Below are 17,754 nucleotides of genomic sequence, written 5' to 3'. Positions count from 1 at the left end.
TTATCAAAGGCAAAACTGAAAGAGGGAAAGCTGGTCATAGTGTGTATGCTTATCCAAAACAGTCTATAATACTTTGGAAAGTTTCCTTTCTATCCCATGTTAACGAAACATTAACAACCAGTTCTAAATTATTCAGAAAGGCTATCCCAAGTATTTGTATTAATGTATATGCATGACTTTTAAAATCTACAGTCATGCATAATCACATGGGCTCACAGGTTTTCTGACTGCCAGGACTGTGCCCTTTACTTTGTCTTCCTTGTCACTGATTTCTCTACATTCCTCAACATGAGATCAGAAGCAATCTTCTGCTCCCCTTTCAAATTCTAATTTTGATTTTGAGAGGAAGGCCTTTAATTTTATTTACCATGTTTTGAAGGGAGATAGGCTATAGTATGATTATCACTACAGAAGTTAAGATGTCTGAGTCTTGTTGGTTTTCAATGGGAGATGGGCAGAGCAATCCTGATACTCAATAGCTGCTACTAGATGGGTTTAGGATGCGGCAGAGGTTTTCCTTTGCTGGGTTCTGCTGCTGCAGACATTCCCATTTTGCCCATCAAAGGTTCAGTGAGTTACATGCTATCACCAGAAGTGTTTCCAGTGGTGGTAGCCATTGTAAGGTCTTGGAATGGGGTCCTGGAACAGAGCAGCGTGGGGGCTGGGTGGATGTGGAGCATGGCCATCAATGGTTCTGCGTATTCAAAGCTGCTCCATTTCCCAGAGAGAAGCCCAATCCTCTCCTGTGCAAAAACACCCACCTCCACCATCAGCCCTGACCCGCACAAGTGGTGGGGCTTCAGATGTGGCAGTGGACCTGCTGCTCCATTCCACACTGCTGCTCCCAGTCTGGGTTCTGTATTGCTCCCTACAGCCATGTATGTTGAAAAGAGCGGGATGTAAATATGTCTTGAGTTTGACACCCATGTGTCTGAAAGTACTAAATCTGCATCATGCCAGTAAACATCCATGTTGTTAAAACACAAAACAAAGACTATTTTTATTTATTTATTTGATCTACATCCCACCCTTCCCCCCGGCAGGAGCCCAGGGTGGCAAATGAAAGCACTAAAAACTTTAAAACATCATAAAAACAAACTTTGAAACACATTAAAGTTGGCAAAGGAAACTGCCCTAACATTTCTGTCTAACACTTATGTGAACACTTTACTGAAAGGTGAAGAATATTTACCATAGCTGCTCAGCAGGATGTTTCTTGTTTGTTTTTTTAAATGATTTTTGTTTTTATAACAGATAATTGAAAAAAATGCTGGTCATAGCCGTAGTCGAGTGTTTCGGGAAGTGGAGACATTGTATCAGTGTCAGGGTAACAAGTAAGTAATTTTTACAGCATTTAACCATATAATTATGAGTTTTAAATCTTGAATGTAATTAATGATATGATTGGATGTAACAGTTTTGAACTCAAAGTTTGTGCTCCTTCATTGTCTAAAAGGAGTTGTGAATGAGGTAGATCTAGAACACTCATTAGCATTATTAATTGCAGCAAGGACAGGGCTATCAGTGGCTACTAGCCATGACGACTGTGCTCTGCCACCCTAGTCAGAGGCAGCATCCTTCTGAAAACCAGTTGCCGGAAGCCTCAGGAGGGGAGAGTGTTCTTGCACTCGGGTCCTGCTTGCGGGCTTCCCCCAGGCACCTGGTTGGCCACTGTGAGAACAGGATGCTGGACTAGATGGGCCACTGGCCTGATCCAGCAGGCTCTTCTTATGTTCTTAAATCAAATAACAGGAGGAAATTGGAAATCCCCAGTTACACCTGATACATATGCAACAATGCACAAAAATCTGGGAAGAGCTTTTTTTGACAAAGTTAACCAGTTATAAAATATGTAAAGATAAAAGGTCTAAAGAGGTTTGTGCTGAGTTCTCTAAATATGTGTTGGGTATTATTTAGACACAAAATAGTAATTCCCATTTGCATAAAGTAGCAGAAAAGATAAAGAGCTGCTTTGTTGAATAACCAGCACTAGGAAAGTTTGAAGTCCTTTCCTAATAAATGATATTTTTATTATATATGCTGCAGCATGTATCAGCATGTGGCAAAGTAGATCATGGCTTTGACATATTTTAAAAGATTGTTTAGCATTATATTCATCTACATTATATGGCAAAAGGCTAAGAGCTTATTTATATTTTGGACCTTAGGACCAGAATGTAGTGTTCACATTAATTACAGATTTTACAAGTGTGCGATTCATTCAGTTTAATGCTAGACATCAACACTAGTAAGCCAAATTGTATTTTTGTTATGGACATGAAACTTTTTAGTTCACTTAGTGAAAGTTGAAAATGTGAAAAGTTAAGCTGTAACTATGTAGATTTCTTCTTGTTAGCAGAAGATACAATACCTAACAATATTTTTTTGATTGGGCACCTTTGAAATATTTTGGTTTCTACTATATAGAAAACCAGATTTAACACATTGTCTTTTGTTGTTGTTTTTTCAGGAACATTTTGGAATTAATAGAATTTTTTGAGGATAATGCAAGGTACTACCTTGTCTTTGAAAAACTGCATGGAGGTATACATGTGCAAAATGTTTTCATGTTCTTGAAACCACATTAGTTTAAAAGCTCAAACCTCAGGGAAATGAACATTGTGAAAATATAATAGAATTGTTTTATGGATGGCATCTCAAAGAGATGTAGACCTGTGATAGACCACTTTGTGTGCAAAAGGTTCCAGGTTCAATTCCTGACATCCCAGCTAAGGCTGTGAAAGCCCCCTATCTCTGGAGAGCCACCATCACTCAGTAATGAGCTAGATGAACCAATGATCTCATAGTAGAAATTTGAATTTTTTGTGTAGCACTCCAGGGTAGAGACACTGCTTTTGAGCACTAGTGTAAACTTTTATACTAAAACATTAAAAACAGAGTAATTAATAACCCATTACTTCCTCCTGCAATTAGTTGGGAGTCCATAAAATGTTACTGGTCTTTATGGTCAGGATTTGGTGAACCACAGTTGGCTACAGATTCATACTTAAAGAGTGCTTATTAATGGCTCCTTCTCAAACTGGGGTGAGGTAATGAGTGGGGTGCTGCAGGGCTCAGTCTTGGGCCCAGTGCTTTTCAACATTTTTATTAATGACTTGGATGAGGAAGTGCAGGGAATGCTTATCTAATGTGCAGATGATATACAATTGGGAAGAATAGCTAATATCCTGGAGGACAGAAACAAAATTCAAAATGATCTTGATAGGCTGGATGAACAGAATGAAATTTAACAGGAATAAGTGCAAAGTTCTACACCCAGGAAAAAGAAACCACGTGCACAGTTATAAAATGGGTGATACCTGGCTCAGCAGTACTACAGAGAACTTTGGCTATAGGGTGGTATATAAATAAATACATACATACATACATACATGCGAGAAGGATCTTGGGATTGTTGTTGGTCACAAGCTGAATATGAGCCAACAGTGCAATGTGGCTGCAAAAAAAGGCAAATGCTGTTTTAGGCTGAAAGAACAGAAGTATAGTTTCCAAATTGCATAAAGTATTAGTTTCCCTCTATTCAGCACTGATTAGGCCTCATCCTGAATGCTGCATCCAGTTCTGGACACTGAACTTTAAGAAGGATGCAGACAAACTAGAACAGGTTCAGAAGAGAGCATCAGGGATGATCAGGGGACTGGAAACAAAGCCGTATGAGGAGAGACTGAAAGAACTGGGCATGTTTAGCCTTGAGAAGAGAAGACTAAGGGGACCTATGATAGAACTCTTCAAGTACTTGAAAGATTGTCACACAACGGAGGGCCAGGATCTCTTCTTGGTAATCCCAGAGAGCAGGACACAGAATAATGGGCTCAAGTTACAGGAAGCCAAATTTCGATTGAACATCAGGAAAAACTTCCCAACTGCTAGAGCAGAACGACAATGGAACCAATTACCTGGGGAGGTGGTAGACTCTCCAACACTGGAGGCCTTCAAGAGGCAGCTGGACAGCCATCTATCGGGTGTGCTTTAAGTTGAATTCCTGCATCGAGCAGGGGGTTGGACTCTATGGCTTTATAGGCCCCTTCCAACTCTACTATTCTATGATTTTGTTATTCTATGGTGCAAATAAGGTAAGGCATGAATATGAGTAATTGCATAATAAGAAGCGGCAGCAGTCAGGTGAATAATTGTACTGTTCATCAAGAACATCTATGGCACTACCTACACAAACACAAAATGTTGACATACTCTGAACTTGTACAAAATGTTTCATTGAGATTCATGCCAAGTAAAATTTAGAAGTGTGGCTACTGATAGCTGCACAGAGCTGTCCCACCAAGCTGTCTTACCTCCCCCTCATACCTTCGTGGGGTGAAGAAGCATTATTTGGATGGTGGCTCCAGCTGCTTGTTTCACACTGGATGTTTGCTAAAACAACAAACCCGATTTTACTTGCCTAATAGATTAGTATGGCCTTGAAAGGACAAAAACATCAGATTGAATTATGTCTGGAAAGTTGGTTCAAATGCCTATAAAAAGCATGTTAAGGTATATGCATGTAATGAAAATGGCTTATGCTGCTCAACTTACAAAGCTTTCCAACTTGAAAATGGAAAATGGAAATGGACTGCCTTCAAGTCGATCCCGACTTATGGCTACCCTGTGAATAGGGTACACAGGTGGCAGGGCACGTAACCCCTGAGCCACACACTGTGGGGGTGATCTTTAGCTGGCCCTTGACACCCAGGAGACATGAGCAGGGATTTGAACTCACAGACTCTGGATGCCCAGCCAGGCTCTCCTGCCCACTTTGCTATACCAGCTTACTTACTTATATATAAATATATTTGTACACCACTATTTTATTTTGAAAAACATCAAAGTGGTTTACAATAAATAAAAACCATATAATAAACAATTAAAATACATTAAGAACAAGGTCAACTACAGCAGAGACATCTTATTCACTGCCTGCATAATCCTGGTGGAACAGAAAGGTTTTCAGCAGGCATTTAAAGGTTAAAACAGAAGGTGCCTGCTGAATCTCTGTTGGCAGAGCATTCCACAGAACTGGATCAATAACACTAAAGGCTCGATTTCATGTCGATGTTAAATGAGCCTCACTAACTCGAGGGGACGACCAGTACTGCTTCTGCAGATGATCTCAGTGACTGGGCTGGCATATAAAGTGGTCCCTATGGTACTTTGGACCTATGTTTTTCAGGGCTTTGTAAATGAATACCTTGAACCTTGGTAGTAGATGGGCAGCCAGTGCGGAATTTTAACAGTGGTGCGGCCCTGTGCCCCCATCAGCAATCTGTCCACTGCAATCTGTCCACCAGCTGGAACTTCTGAACCAGGCCCAAGGGCAGCCCTACATAGAGCACATTGCAGTAATTCAGCCTCAAGATTACCAGTGCTTGGACTACAGTGGTTAGGGTATCCCTGTCCAGAAATAACCATAGCTGATAAACCAGACAAAGCTGGTAAAACTTAATTTGATCAGTGTCATCTCCTCGAAGGCAAATCCTCTGTCTGTGTCAGACACAGACATACCACCCCAAATTATAACCAACTTACTTATGTTCTGTGTAGAAAATCCTATTTGAAACAAGGAGCCAGAATTTGAATTCTTTCTGCTTAAACATGTACACCCTTCATTTGTATTGAGTTTTGAAAACGTTGTTTGCAGGCTCTATGATTAGCTTGTTCTTGTTTCACCACATCATTGACGATGTAAAGTCTTGATTTCCTTTAAAATGAATTCAGTTTTACTGTTTAAGTGCATAACCATGCCTTGGGATTTTCAATCACTGCTTTGGACTGTTAACAGTGCACATGTACTAGACTGATACAGTCCTGAAATAATATGGGAATGGTTCTTGTAAGGGGAATTTGATGTATTCTGGCAGATAGACCAATTAAATGAGGATGTTTTGGGAAATGGACAGAGAGACCAGAGGCTAAGGGAAAAAATCTGCTTCCCTTCTGTCCTGTGACAAGGAGTCATAAACAATTTCATATGAAGTGATTTTGAATGTGGCCTAGTTGCATGAGGGGGCTTGTACTAAATTAGTTGCTGAAAGTTTTGAAAATAGTTTGGAAACTCCTGATTAAAGTTCAGATGTTTATTTTATTCACGAATAAAACAGTTATCTGTACATCAGGCTGGGGAGCTTGTGGCCCTCCTGATATTGGGCTCACAACTCCCATCAGCCCCCTCCCATGTATTATAAAGGGAGTTGTAGTCCAGCGAAATCTGGCAAGCCACAGGCTCCTTGCCTCTGTACTATATACCCTTACTTGTGGATAAGGCCCCTGGAACTTGCAATTTACTTCTGAGTAAGCATGCATTGTTCTCTAATCTATTATAGAACTGTGAAATGGATGGCTACTAAAAGTAAATTATCTACAATAATTACTTTTGGCCCTGTTCATGTTGAGAGAAGAGCTATGCTATTCATCTTGAATCCTACACATCTGTTCACCCTACTGAGTCTGTTGGATGTTTTGAGTCTAGAATGGCTTGCTTTCAAGTAACACTCTTTTTGAAAGCACTTGCTTGTCTTTTTCTCCACAGGTTCTATCCTGGCCCACATACAAAAGCAAAAACACTTTAATGAGAGAGAAGCCAGCAGGGTGGTGAGAGACATTGCCTGTGCTCTGGATTTTCTGCACACAAAAGGTGAAAATGCATGTCTTCCATTTTACAGCCTCATTAGCCAAAAGTGTTCAGGCCAGACAAGGCCTGCTTTCATGAATAAGGGATTGGCATGAAACACAGAATGTTTCTGTGATTTACTCACGTTAGATGTTCTTTTATTTTTTCACTGGGGATATGCCAACTATCACAAGAGCTCTGGTGCTACTGCTGTTAGCTTTGTGCCACAGTGGCTGTGATTAGTAAGAATTGGTTGACATGATAATTCAATGTATGTGTCATTTGCAAAAGCCTAATGATATCTGGAGATCACTACTATTCATACTATGCTTGAAGGTGTTCATTGTGTGTCGTAGTTAAATCAATTTGAACTGTATGAAGGAAGCTGGATATTTGGGCAAACCTCTAGGTTGGGGCTGGTGTGGGGCAAATTAAGGTTGAAAACTACATAACCAAGCTAACTGCTTTCTTGCAGTAAGTTAAAGTTTACGGTTCCAGTCCATTACTACAAAGGTTCTTGAGACTAGATATCAAGGGTTTAGTGATAAAGGTAAGCTATATACATCTGGTTTGGGACTGGTAGAGGAACTACCACATTTATTTGTTATGTAAGACCAAAACAGCTCCTGCTAGTCAGGGAAATTATGTGCAGAACCCCCCAAAAATCTTGCTATCACAAGATGAGTAGTATATATATTTTTTGTCTGTGCGAGACATTTGCATTTGCCAAATAAGGGTCAATAAGAGTGTTGTTTCCGGACTCAAAGCAAATACATTTTTCTAGATTTTTAGGCATGGATTTCAGGGTTTGCATTTTATTAGGACTGGATCTTACCAAGTTAGTTCCATTTAGTTCCCAGTGAAATCAATGTGGAAGTAGCAGTTTGGATCCACTTGTTAGTGATGATTGTTTGGTTTTAATATACAGATTTTATTTGGTTATTATCTTATGTCTGGCCAATAATATATGTATTTTTTAAAAGAAATCTGAAGTTGTTTCACAAATGAGCCACCATTAATTCCCAGATGAGCACTTTAATTTCAGAGAAACTAGTGTAAGATCCTCCATGGCGCAGAGTGGTAAGCGGCAGTAACACAGACGAAAGCTCTGCTCACGGCCGGAGTTCGATTCCAATGGAAGGAGGAAGTCGAATCTCCGGTAAAAGGGGTTGAGGTCCACTCAGCCTTCCATCCATCCGTGGTCGGTAAAATGAGTACCCGGCATATGCTGGGGGGGTAAAGAAAGGCCGGGGAAGGAACTGGCAATCCCACCCCATATATATGGTCTGCCTAGTAAACGTCGCAAGATGTCACCCTAAGAGTCGGAAACGACTCGCACTACAAGTGCAGGGACACCTTTACCTTTTAGTGTGAGAAATCCGTCTCCATCCAAACACTAAAGTCAGGATCATTCAGACCATGGTATTTCCGATCTCTATGTATGGATGTGAAAGTTGGACAGTGAAAAAAGCGGATAAGAGAAGAATCAACTCCTTTGAAATGTGGTGTTAGAGGAGAGCTTTGCGCATACCATGGACTGCGAAAAAGACAAATAATTGGGTGTTAGAACAAATTAAACCAGAACTATCACTAGAAGCTAACATGATGAAACTGAGGTTATCATACTTTGGACACATCATGAGAAGACATGATTCATTAGAAAAGATAATAATGCTGGGAAAAACAGAAGGGAGTAGAAAAAGAGGAAGGCCAAACAAACAATGGATTGATTCCATAAAGGAAGCCACAGACCTGAACTTACAAGATCTGAACAGGGTGGTTCATGACAGATGCTCTTGGAGGTCGCTGATCGCCATAAGTCGTAGTTGACTTGGAGGCACATAACAACAACAATTACTCAAGTACAAGCTAAAAGAAAGAGTAAGGGGGAGGAAACATCCTTGATTGATAAAAGCTAATGTAACTAATTTTGTATGGTATTCTCTGATACCACTGTAGCAACGACTCATCCATGTGCTTTGAAGTTACATATATATAATTCCATTAAAGGGCATAGAGCTGGAGAGTCTTGAATAGCTAGCTTGCTAGAGAAATTGATTTGTGGAAATATTGAGTAGAATAGCTTAGTTTGTGATGGAGAAAGTGAAAGCAAATACTGAAACAGACGTTTTATCTAGTGAGGCTAAGAACTAAAGCTGAGAGTGAAGGATTTCTTGGGCAGACTTGAGGGGAAAACAGGAAGGTGCTATTGGATGTAATCTACATTGAATGTTTTCTGGTAATGATTTCTTGTGATATAGCAGGGTTATGGGGATGTTCTTTATTTCTTAAAGTAATTGGGGGACATGTCTGCCTGCCTGCCTACGTAAAATAAATTTGTATTAACTTCTGTATGAAACCACTGTGAGAAGTCATATTGAGTGTTAGGGGGTGGTACCATCATTAGAATGATGACAACATAGTTTCGCACATAACTCCTGTTCTGGCTCGTCTGCACTGGCTACCTATTTGCTTCCGGGCGAGATTCAAGGTGCTGGTTATGACCTATAAAGCCTTACATGGCATGGGACCGCAATACCTGGTGGAACGCCTCTCCCGCTGTGAACCTACCCGCTCACTTCGTTCAGCATCTAAGGCCCTCCTCCGGGTACCAACTCATCATGAAGCCTGGAGGGTGGTTACTAGATCTAGGGCCTTTTCTGTGGTGGCCCCCGAGTTGTGGAATAGCCTCCCCGAAGGGGTACGCTTGGCGCCTACATTATTATCTTTCCGGCGCCAGGTAAAGACCTTCTTATGCTCCCAGGCATTTTAATCATTTTAATCTTTTTATCTTTTTAATCTTGTAATACTAATCCTTTTATCATCTTATATTTTGTTTAATTGTATTTTGTCTTCATTGTATCTTATATGTTTTGTGATTTTATTATTATGATGTATGTATTTTATCCTATTCTGTTTACCGCCCTGAGAGCTACTTGCTATGGGCAGTATATAAATGCAACAAAATAAAATAAATAAATAAATAAATAAAATAATAAATAGTTCTCACCTTTCAATTTGACTCTGTTGAAGTCGTAAAGTGCCTGAGATCTGTGAAGGGCTGTGAATGTTAATTGGGTTTTCCAAAAATGCTAAACTGGTGTTGATTGACCAGGAAAGAGATCTTGAGGTCATGTTGAATAACTCAGTGAATAACTCAGTGGATATGCTGGCCCAGTGTGGCATCTGTGGAAAAATGAGAAATGCATGTTAGGGGCCATTAGGAAATGGATTGAAAATGGACTTGCCAATATTATAATGTTATAGAAATCTATGGTGCAACGACATTTGGAGTACTATGAATAGTTCTGATTACTGTGCTTTAAAAAGATATTGCCAGAGCTGGAAAAGGTTCAGGAAAGGGGAACCAAAATGATCAAGGGGTAGGGGCAACTACCCTATGAGGAAAGATTACAATGTTTGGTGCTTTATAGTTTAGGGAAAAAAGGTGAGTAAGGAGGAAGTATGGTATAAGATTTTGTAGATGATTATGCATGAGGCGGAGAGAGAGTTTTTTCTTCCTGTCTCATAATCCTAGAATCCAGGGGCATCCAATGAAGCTGAATGTTGGAATATTTAGGACAGACGAAAGGAGGTACAACATATAGTTAAACCATGAAATTAGCTACTGTAAAATGTGGTGATGGCCACCAACTCAGACTGCTTTATCAGGGGATTAGATAAATTAATTAAGGATAAGGCTTTCAATGGCTATGAACAACCTCCAGTATTAAAGATGGCATGCTGCTGAGTACCAGCTGCTGGGGGTCCTGATTGCAGGATTCCCATAGGCATCCGGTTGGCCACTGTGAGAACAGAATGCTAGACTAGATGGGCCTTTGATCTTATCCAGCAAACTGAAGCTCGGTCCAGGTGAGATGAGAGTACTGATGATAGGAGGTACAGCCCATCTAGGAAGAAGTGTTCAATATGTTCTAGGTAGGGTTGCAACAATGTCAAAAGAGTTTTATTAGTCTGTTGCAGCAAAAACAATGAAGAGTCTTGTGGTACTTTAAAGACTAACAAATATATTAAATTATATTAAATATATTAAAAAATATAAGCTTTCATGGACTCACTAGACAGACAGGTGGCTGTGGCACCAACTGCAGCTGTTCCTGGAGAATGCAGACCCTGCCATAGTTACATTTGTTGGTTACTTTGAGATCAGATACAGTCTTCTTGGGGTTGCCCTTCAAAAGGGTCCAGAGGTTTCAAATGAAACAAAATAACAATGCCAAGCTGTTAATGGGACCTTAGTCTAACAACATTGGAGGGGAGAGGGCACAGATACCCCAACCCTGTTCTAAATGGTTTCGGACCTGGACATGTGAAGGGTCAAGTATCTAACTGCATGTTGAGGTCATCAAAAGAGGTTTTCTAACATCTCTCTGCCCTGTGGAGAATGTAGATGCCAGAATGGACTTTCTCATTAGGAACATTCAGATTATGGAATTCTCTGCTTTTCATCTTTTTCAGCATATACAGATGGCAGGTTAAAATGATTGTATTTCAATATTTTATGGTGCTGCCCTGATGCTTCTCTGTGTGTTTTCTGCTGGTGCTGCTTGATATGTGTTTTAATTGTGTTTTATTATGCTCTTAAATTGATAGTAAGCCACTCATGAGTGTGATTTCACCCGACGATATGGGCTGTAAATATTTTATATAAACCAAATAGTGAATTAGAAATAGTGTAAATACATGCTGATTAGAATTCTATGGCTTGCTTGTTTTTAAACAGTCCATGGAGCTCGCTGCTTGCTTGAGGAAAGAAATGGCATGAGCAGCGATGCCCCTGAGAAAAGACTTTACAAGCAGCTGCTAAAAATGTTTTGGGGAAGAAGCTGCGCAGGGGGGAAAATGCGTCTGGAATATTCTTTTGTAATATCTCTTTATTTTTCTCATTTAGTTTATGGTTCCACTGTGTAGCATTAACATCCTTATTAAACAATGGCACTCACAATAATAAGCAGGAAGCTGAAGCAATTATTATAGTTTGACACTTAAGCATTTTGCTGTTTAAAATTATAGTAATCTCAAGTGGTGAGAGAAGCTTGTTTTACATCAGCCATAGAAGCTGCTACAGTAGGATGCCCTTACCGGTTGTTTTTTCTATGTTGCTTTTGTAACATAAGACTTTGTACTTCTGTTGTACAGAAGGTTCCAAATAAAACTTTTTTTGTATATTTAAAAAAGGTAAAGGTGTCCCTGCACTTATAGTGTGAGTCGTTTCCGACTCTTAGGGTGACGTCTTGCGACGTTTACTAGGCAGACCGTATATATGGGGTGGGATTGCCAGTTCCTTCCCCAGCCTTTCTTTACCCCCCAGCATATGCCGGGTACTCATTTTACCGACCACGGATGGATGGAAGGCTGAGGGGACCTCGACCCCTTTTACCAGAGAATCAACTTCCTCCTTCCATTGGAATCGAACTCCGGCCGTGAGCAGAGCTTCGGCCGTGTTACCGCCGCTTACCACTCTGTGCCACGGACGATCCATTTTTTATATTTAGGCAAGACAAAATGGGGGCGCAATAAACTATCGGCTGTTGAAATAAATGTAGGAGATGGGAACTTGGGTCTGTAATAATCAGCAGCAGAAGGCTTCTCTTTTCTTTTCTTGCTTTAAATTGCTGTGGGCTGCTTCTTCCCACAGTCTGTTGCTAATGAAGCGGAGGGTAGCCATTTCCACCTGCCCCCAACAGTATAGTTACTATGAATGTAAGTCCTTGCCACAGAAACTGATAAGCATTCCAGCAGCCCACCACCAAAAAGTGCAGAAAGTGCTTCTCCACCTTTACAGCCTGAGAATGGGGCTGCAAAGATGGGGAGCATAAAGGTGGGGAGGCACTTTTCTAAGTTCCAACCTGTTGCTACTGCACCATGTTAACTTGGTAGAGATACCTTAATAATGCATAACATGCTAAAAGTTATATTCTGTGGCTTTCGAATAAGCTATTAAACAAATATTTGAATGTTGCTTTATTTGTACAACAGAGGTTTAAAAAGTGAGCATAAAGACTAAACAAGCCCCAGTGTTTCTCTTGCATTTGTTTTGTATCAGGGCATTAAAGAATATAGTGTGGTCACTCCTATAGTATACATCATTTTCTGTACACCTCCTGATAACTTTACTTTTTTGAAATAGTGTTTTATATGAATTTCTTAAATGTCTGAACTATACTAGATCTTTTACAAAAGATGAGGATTTCCTGTGGACAGCTCAAGCCTCCTGGCAAAGTCACTTTTCCTGTTAAATTTAGTGTCATGAGAGCTGCTGTAGTGTAGTTCCTTTCCATGCTGCGTGGAAATTTCAGAAGCCTGTGGTCACATGGAAGGAGATTATGCCGTGACCTCATCCCAGATTGGCAGTGCCCCCCTCAAAAATGTGATCAGTGCTGACAGGCAAAGAAGCCATGATGTGGACCACACCCCCAGGTGATGGCTCATTTAGGGATTATCTAGGGCTGTTCAACATGATTATACCCTAATATAAAAGGCAGGTATACAGTGCAGTTGGTGAGTTGCTCGATTAAAGCTTCAGTTTGTATATAAATGTCAAAAAGCAAATACAGTTCTAAATTTGGCATGGCTTTCTTCTTCCTGTTTTATGTTAGGTATTGCTCATCGAGACCTAAAACCTGAGAACATACTGTGTGAATCTCCCAGTAAGGTACTTCATGCTTCTTATTTTTGTTTTGTTAGGTGGTTTTTAGGGTGGAGTTCTTTAGCATATTGTGGGTTTTTGTTTTTTCTCCTCTCATTTCAGGTCTCACCAGTGAGAATTTGTGACTTTGACCTTGGAAGTGGAGTAAAACTCAACAGTGCATGTACTCCAATCACTACTCCTGAGTTGACTACTCCAGTATGTAGACTATGTTCTTCTTCTTTTAGCTATAGTCTTGGAATGTAGGGGAAGGATGAACATCTTATTCACAAAAAGTAATATTTTCTGCACAAATGTGCATAGGAGTCATATTGCAGTGCAGCAGCATTGCTAAAGATGAAATGTCAATCATTTTGGTGTATTTCAGTCTGCTGCATATTCCATATGGTTGGTGCTCTGATAATGTCATATTTCTTAGTATTAAAAAGATTACTTCTGAGCACTCAAAGTAAACTAGTTTTTTTTTTTGCAGGGCAATGGTTCTCATATTAGTTGAAGCAAGTATAGCAGACCTTGCACACCTTCAAAGCTGCGTGCTCATGTTTTGGACCTAGAAAAGATGGTTTCCTACATAGTAATGGGGTCATCATCCCTAGTTCTAGCATGTATAACGTTGCACACAGTCTGGTTTCAGAGCAGTACAGTGGGAGGTGTATTTGTCTTACATGTGTTCCCTCTCTCCCTCTTTCTCTCTCTCTCTCTCAAGTTAGAAATGTTCATTATTTTCAATGGGTCTACTATTAGGACCAGCATTGGATAAAACCCGTATTCTGGAGAAGGGCTTAAATAATACATACAAGCACAGGAAGCTGCATTATACCAAGTTAGATATTTGGTTTTGTTTCTGTAGCTCAGAATAGTCTACACTGACTGGCAGCAACTCTCCAGGATTTCAGATAGGAACCTTTCACAGCCATACTGAAAGATGCCAGGGACTGAACCTTTCACCTGTAAAGCATGTGCTGTGCCACTGACCATGACTCTTCTCCAAGTCAATGCTCAGACCTGTATTTAATTGATAAAGAATGGGCATATGGGGAGCTTCAGCTACAGCATAAATATTGTTTTACTAGAGGCAAGTTAACCAATAAGTAACATGCTGTTGATAATGTTAATGAACCCAAATTGTGTTTGCATTTTTACAAATTTGTAGGGCCGTCCAATATCTCAGAGAGGAGGTCAGGTCTCCTGCTCCCCGGTGCATTCACTATAGCTGCCCAATTCTCTGCTTTTAAAAGTTTGATAGAAATATCTGGTGGCTATAGGTATGTTTTTAAACCACAGGGCTTTTTTCTGCCTATTAGTGAATATCGATTCTAAGGGTTTTAAAAGAACTGGCTGCAAAATGAATTTGTTTGGTCTGAAAGGCATTAACTTCATGAATATTAATAATACATGTTAATATAGCACACCAATGTGTTAGGTGCTTTAAGAAGAAAGGCCTTGAGGAACTTACGTTCTACAATTTGATATGGGATAGAATAGAGGTAAAGGAAGAAGATAGAGATGTGGGGTGTGTATGAATATGCATTCAGTTACACATACTTCATCTTTGTTTCAGTACAATATAAGGCTTCGCAGAAAGAGTGGGAATTAATGGGAGAGAGCTATTCTGGGAGGTTGTTCCACACTTTAAAGGGCAGGAAAGGAGTGGAGTCATTTTTAAGGGACCAGGAGACCTGAGAATGTGTTAGTCTTCACGTCTTTGAGTGCTTTGCCTATTGCAAAATGTTAGTGGATTGGACAATGGTCCTATGAACTCTACATCTCCCTTCTGCTTCTTTTTTTTCTTCCAAGTGCACATGGTGGTGACAAAAGTAAAACCTCTCATCCCTGTTTCCTCCCTCTTTTCATTCAGTGCCTAGGATGCTGCAACAGCAGTGATAAAAGGTGCAAGGAGCTCTGGGAAAACGTAGCTGTGTATGGCTTGTATCCAGGATAGTGCTAAGCAACTTGTTCCATTAGTGCAAGGATTTATGCTTGCACAATGGAACATCCCTCCTCCTTGTGCCCCCTAAATCTGTTCTGGGGCTTCTCCCAGCCCTCTAGAGCACACTTGGGGAGGGTGCAAGGGGAGGAGGGGGGACTTGTGTTGCACTAGTGTAGATCCTTCGCTAATGGGACAAGTGCATTGGATACTTCCCTGTGTTTCCCAGGACTCCTTGCACCTGGTGTGATGCTTTTACATTGCAGCAGTCTAGCTGCAGGAAAGAGGGAGCTTTAGTAGGACTTTAAACAGAAACCAAGGTTTTCAGGATATATATATGTGTGTGTGTGTATATATATATATGTGTGTGTGTGTATATATATATGTGTGTGTTATATATATGTGTATATATATATATACACACACACACACATATATATACACACACACACACATATATATACACACACACACACATATATATATATATATGTCTATATGAGCCAAAAATTGTCTGCCCCAGCCTTGTGTGGTGTTTTCAGCCACTGGAGTTTGACTTGAATTTGTAATACTGTATATGTGTTGAAAATATATGCTGTGTTAAAGGATGGATTATGTAGAAATACTCTAAAATTGTGCCTTTTCAAGTATTAGAGGCTACATGTTGTTGAAATAATTTTATTCATACCTTCGTACACCATCTTGGAACCTGTTGATGAAGGGCAGTTAAGACATATTTTCAATGAATAAACATTGAAAGACCTAAGAATAAAAATTCTCCATGATACCATTTGCTTCTGCATAATTCTTGCTGTTGCCCAGCAACTGTTCAAAATTTCATTGCCAGAGTTGTGGGCGGCAAACCATAAATCTCATGCCTGTTTGCCGGGAGTGTGAAATCTGCCATAAGTGAAAAATCCTTGCCTTTAAATGTTTTGAATTTGTATTGTGCTATGAGTGTGAATTAGATTTATGCTACAGATTTACGCTACAGATCCTGGTGTTTTGGAGTCTGCATTTGCCTGCCTTGGAATGAATTATCTGCAGTTGGCTGAATTTCCAAATTTTTAACTGCCCGTATCTATGATAAAGTAGGTGATTAACAGAACAACTCTAGACAAAGTGATATCCAATAGTTAGTTCCCTCCTGACCACTCCCTCAGCAATGCCTATCACCGGGTCTAGATCTTGCCTTGAATTTCCTGAACTTTGTATTCAAAAGTTATCAATTGGAGAACTCCCTGTGTTGGGCTTACATTCTGCCAGCTTTGGGTGAAAAGGATAGGAATCCCATCAGCTATGATGCTTCAGCAGTATAGTGATAAATGACCATCTGAAGTGGTAACATTAAAATATTTATTAAAATTGCCTAAAACAGCCAAAGGAAGATCTACAATTTACAGGGTTTGGGTAAATTTTAGATGCTCCTCTGAAAACAAAGACTTGGCATATTTATCACAAGTTTGTCTGCCACTTGCAGTTGGCCTTGAATATGACTGCTTCCTCCTTGAAAACTTTTCTCATATGAGTTTTGTGTCTTCCTAGTGTGGTTCTGCAGAGTATATGGCCCCCGAGGTGGTGGAAGTCTTCACAGAAGAAGCCACATTCTATGACAAGCGATGTGATTTGTGGAGCTTGGGTGTGATTTTGTATATCATGCTAAGTGGCTATCCACCTTTTGTGGGGAACTGTGGCACAGACTGTGGATGGGACAGAGGAGAAGTCTGCAAAACTTGTCAGGTAACTAGATAATTATATTGGGCATGTGTGGAGGAAGGTAGCAATTCTTGAACAGTAGCTTAGAGCTACCCTTTTCTTTGAAAACTTCACCTTGGGACTACAGTCCTTGGGAACAATAACCCCTTTGTAGCGTAGCTCCGTTGATCAAGTTCTTGTGGAAGAATCATACCAGGGGAACATAGATTTGAAAAAGACAAAGTTTAACATACTTTCGAAAACATAAACAAGGGGATCTACAGCTGCCATCTGTGAGAAACTCCATTTGTTCTGATAAATCCTTAAACAGGATGAAATCCGGATCACCTTGCCATAATAATTTGAGGTGTCTGGAGATATAGTTGTAATTCTTACACAACAGAGACTACCTCTAGTTCTGTATGACCAAATGTGTTCATTTCACATGTAGTCTTTGCCATTTTATAAGTTACTTTTATGCTATTTCATTTTTTTTTTAGAGGAGGGGATTCCTGTGACTGCATCTGTTGTTTCTCCTAGGACAGTAGTGGGGAGCCTTTGGCCCTCCATATGTTGCTGAACTACAACTTCCATCATCCCTAACCACTGACAACGCTTACTGGGCTAATAGGAGTTGTAATTCAGCAACATCCAGAGGGCCAAAGGTTCGCCACCCCTGTTCTATGACATGGATGGGCAACCTATGATCCACTAAAACTGCCTTGATCGCTCTAGTTGATGACATCTATCGGGAGAGAGATAGGGGGAATGCGACCCTGCTCGTTCTCCTTGATCTCTCAGTGGCTTTTGTTACTGTTGACCACATTATCCTTCTGG

The 17,754-nt window shown here is 40.2% G+C and overlaps 1 protein-coding gene across 5 annotated transcripts in view; it reads left to right on the top strand.

Moving 5' to 3' along the window:
* Positions 1–17,754, top strand: part of MKNK1 (MAPK interacting serine/threonine kinase 1) — a 60,656-nt gene that overhangs the window by 24,146 nt on the left and 18,756 nt on the right. For all 5 annotated transcript variants that reach the window (XM_061632878.1, XM_061632879.1, XM_061632876.1 and 2 more), the window contains 6 exons: positions 1,255–1,334; positions 2,471–2,544; positions 6,545–6,649; positions 13,246–13,301; positions 13,398–13,493; positions 16,768–16,962. In XM_061632878.1, the coding sequence (XP_061488862.1) occupies positions 1,255–1,334; positions 2,471–2,544; positions 6,545–6,649; positions 13,246–13,301; positions 13,398–13,493; positions 16,768–16,962 (606 nt within the window). The remainder of the gene's footprint in view (positions 1–1,254; positions 1,335–2,470; positions 2,545–6,544; positions 6,650–13,245; positions 13,302–13,397; positions 13,494–16,767; positions 16,963–17,754) is intronic.

The sequence above is a fragment of the Rhineura floridana genome, chromosome 6 (assembly GCF_030035675.1).
Source record: "Rhineura floridana isolate rRhiFlo1 chromosome 6, rRhiFlo1.hap2, whole genome shotgun sequence".
NCBI classification, from domain to species: Eukaryota; Metazoa; Chordata; class Lepidosauria; order Squamata; family Rhineuridae; genus Rhineura; species Rhineura floridana.
Note: the sequence above shows the minus strand (reverse complement) of the source record. Positions and strands in the feature narration are given on the sequence as shown.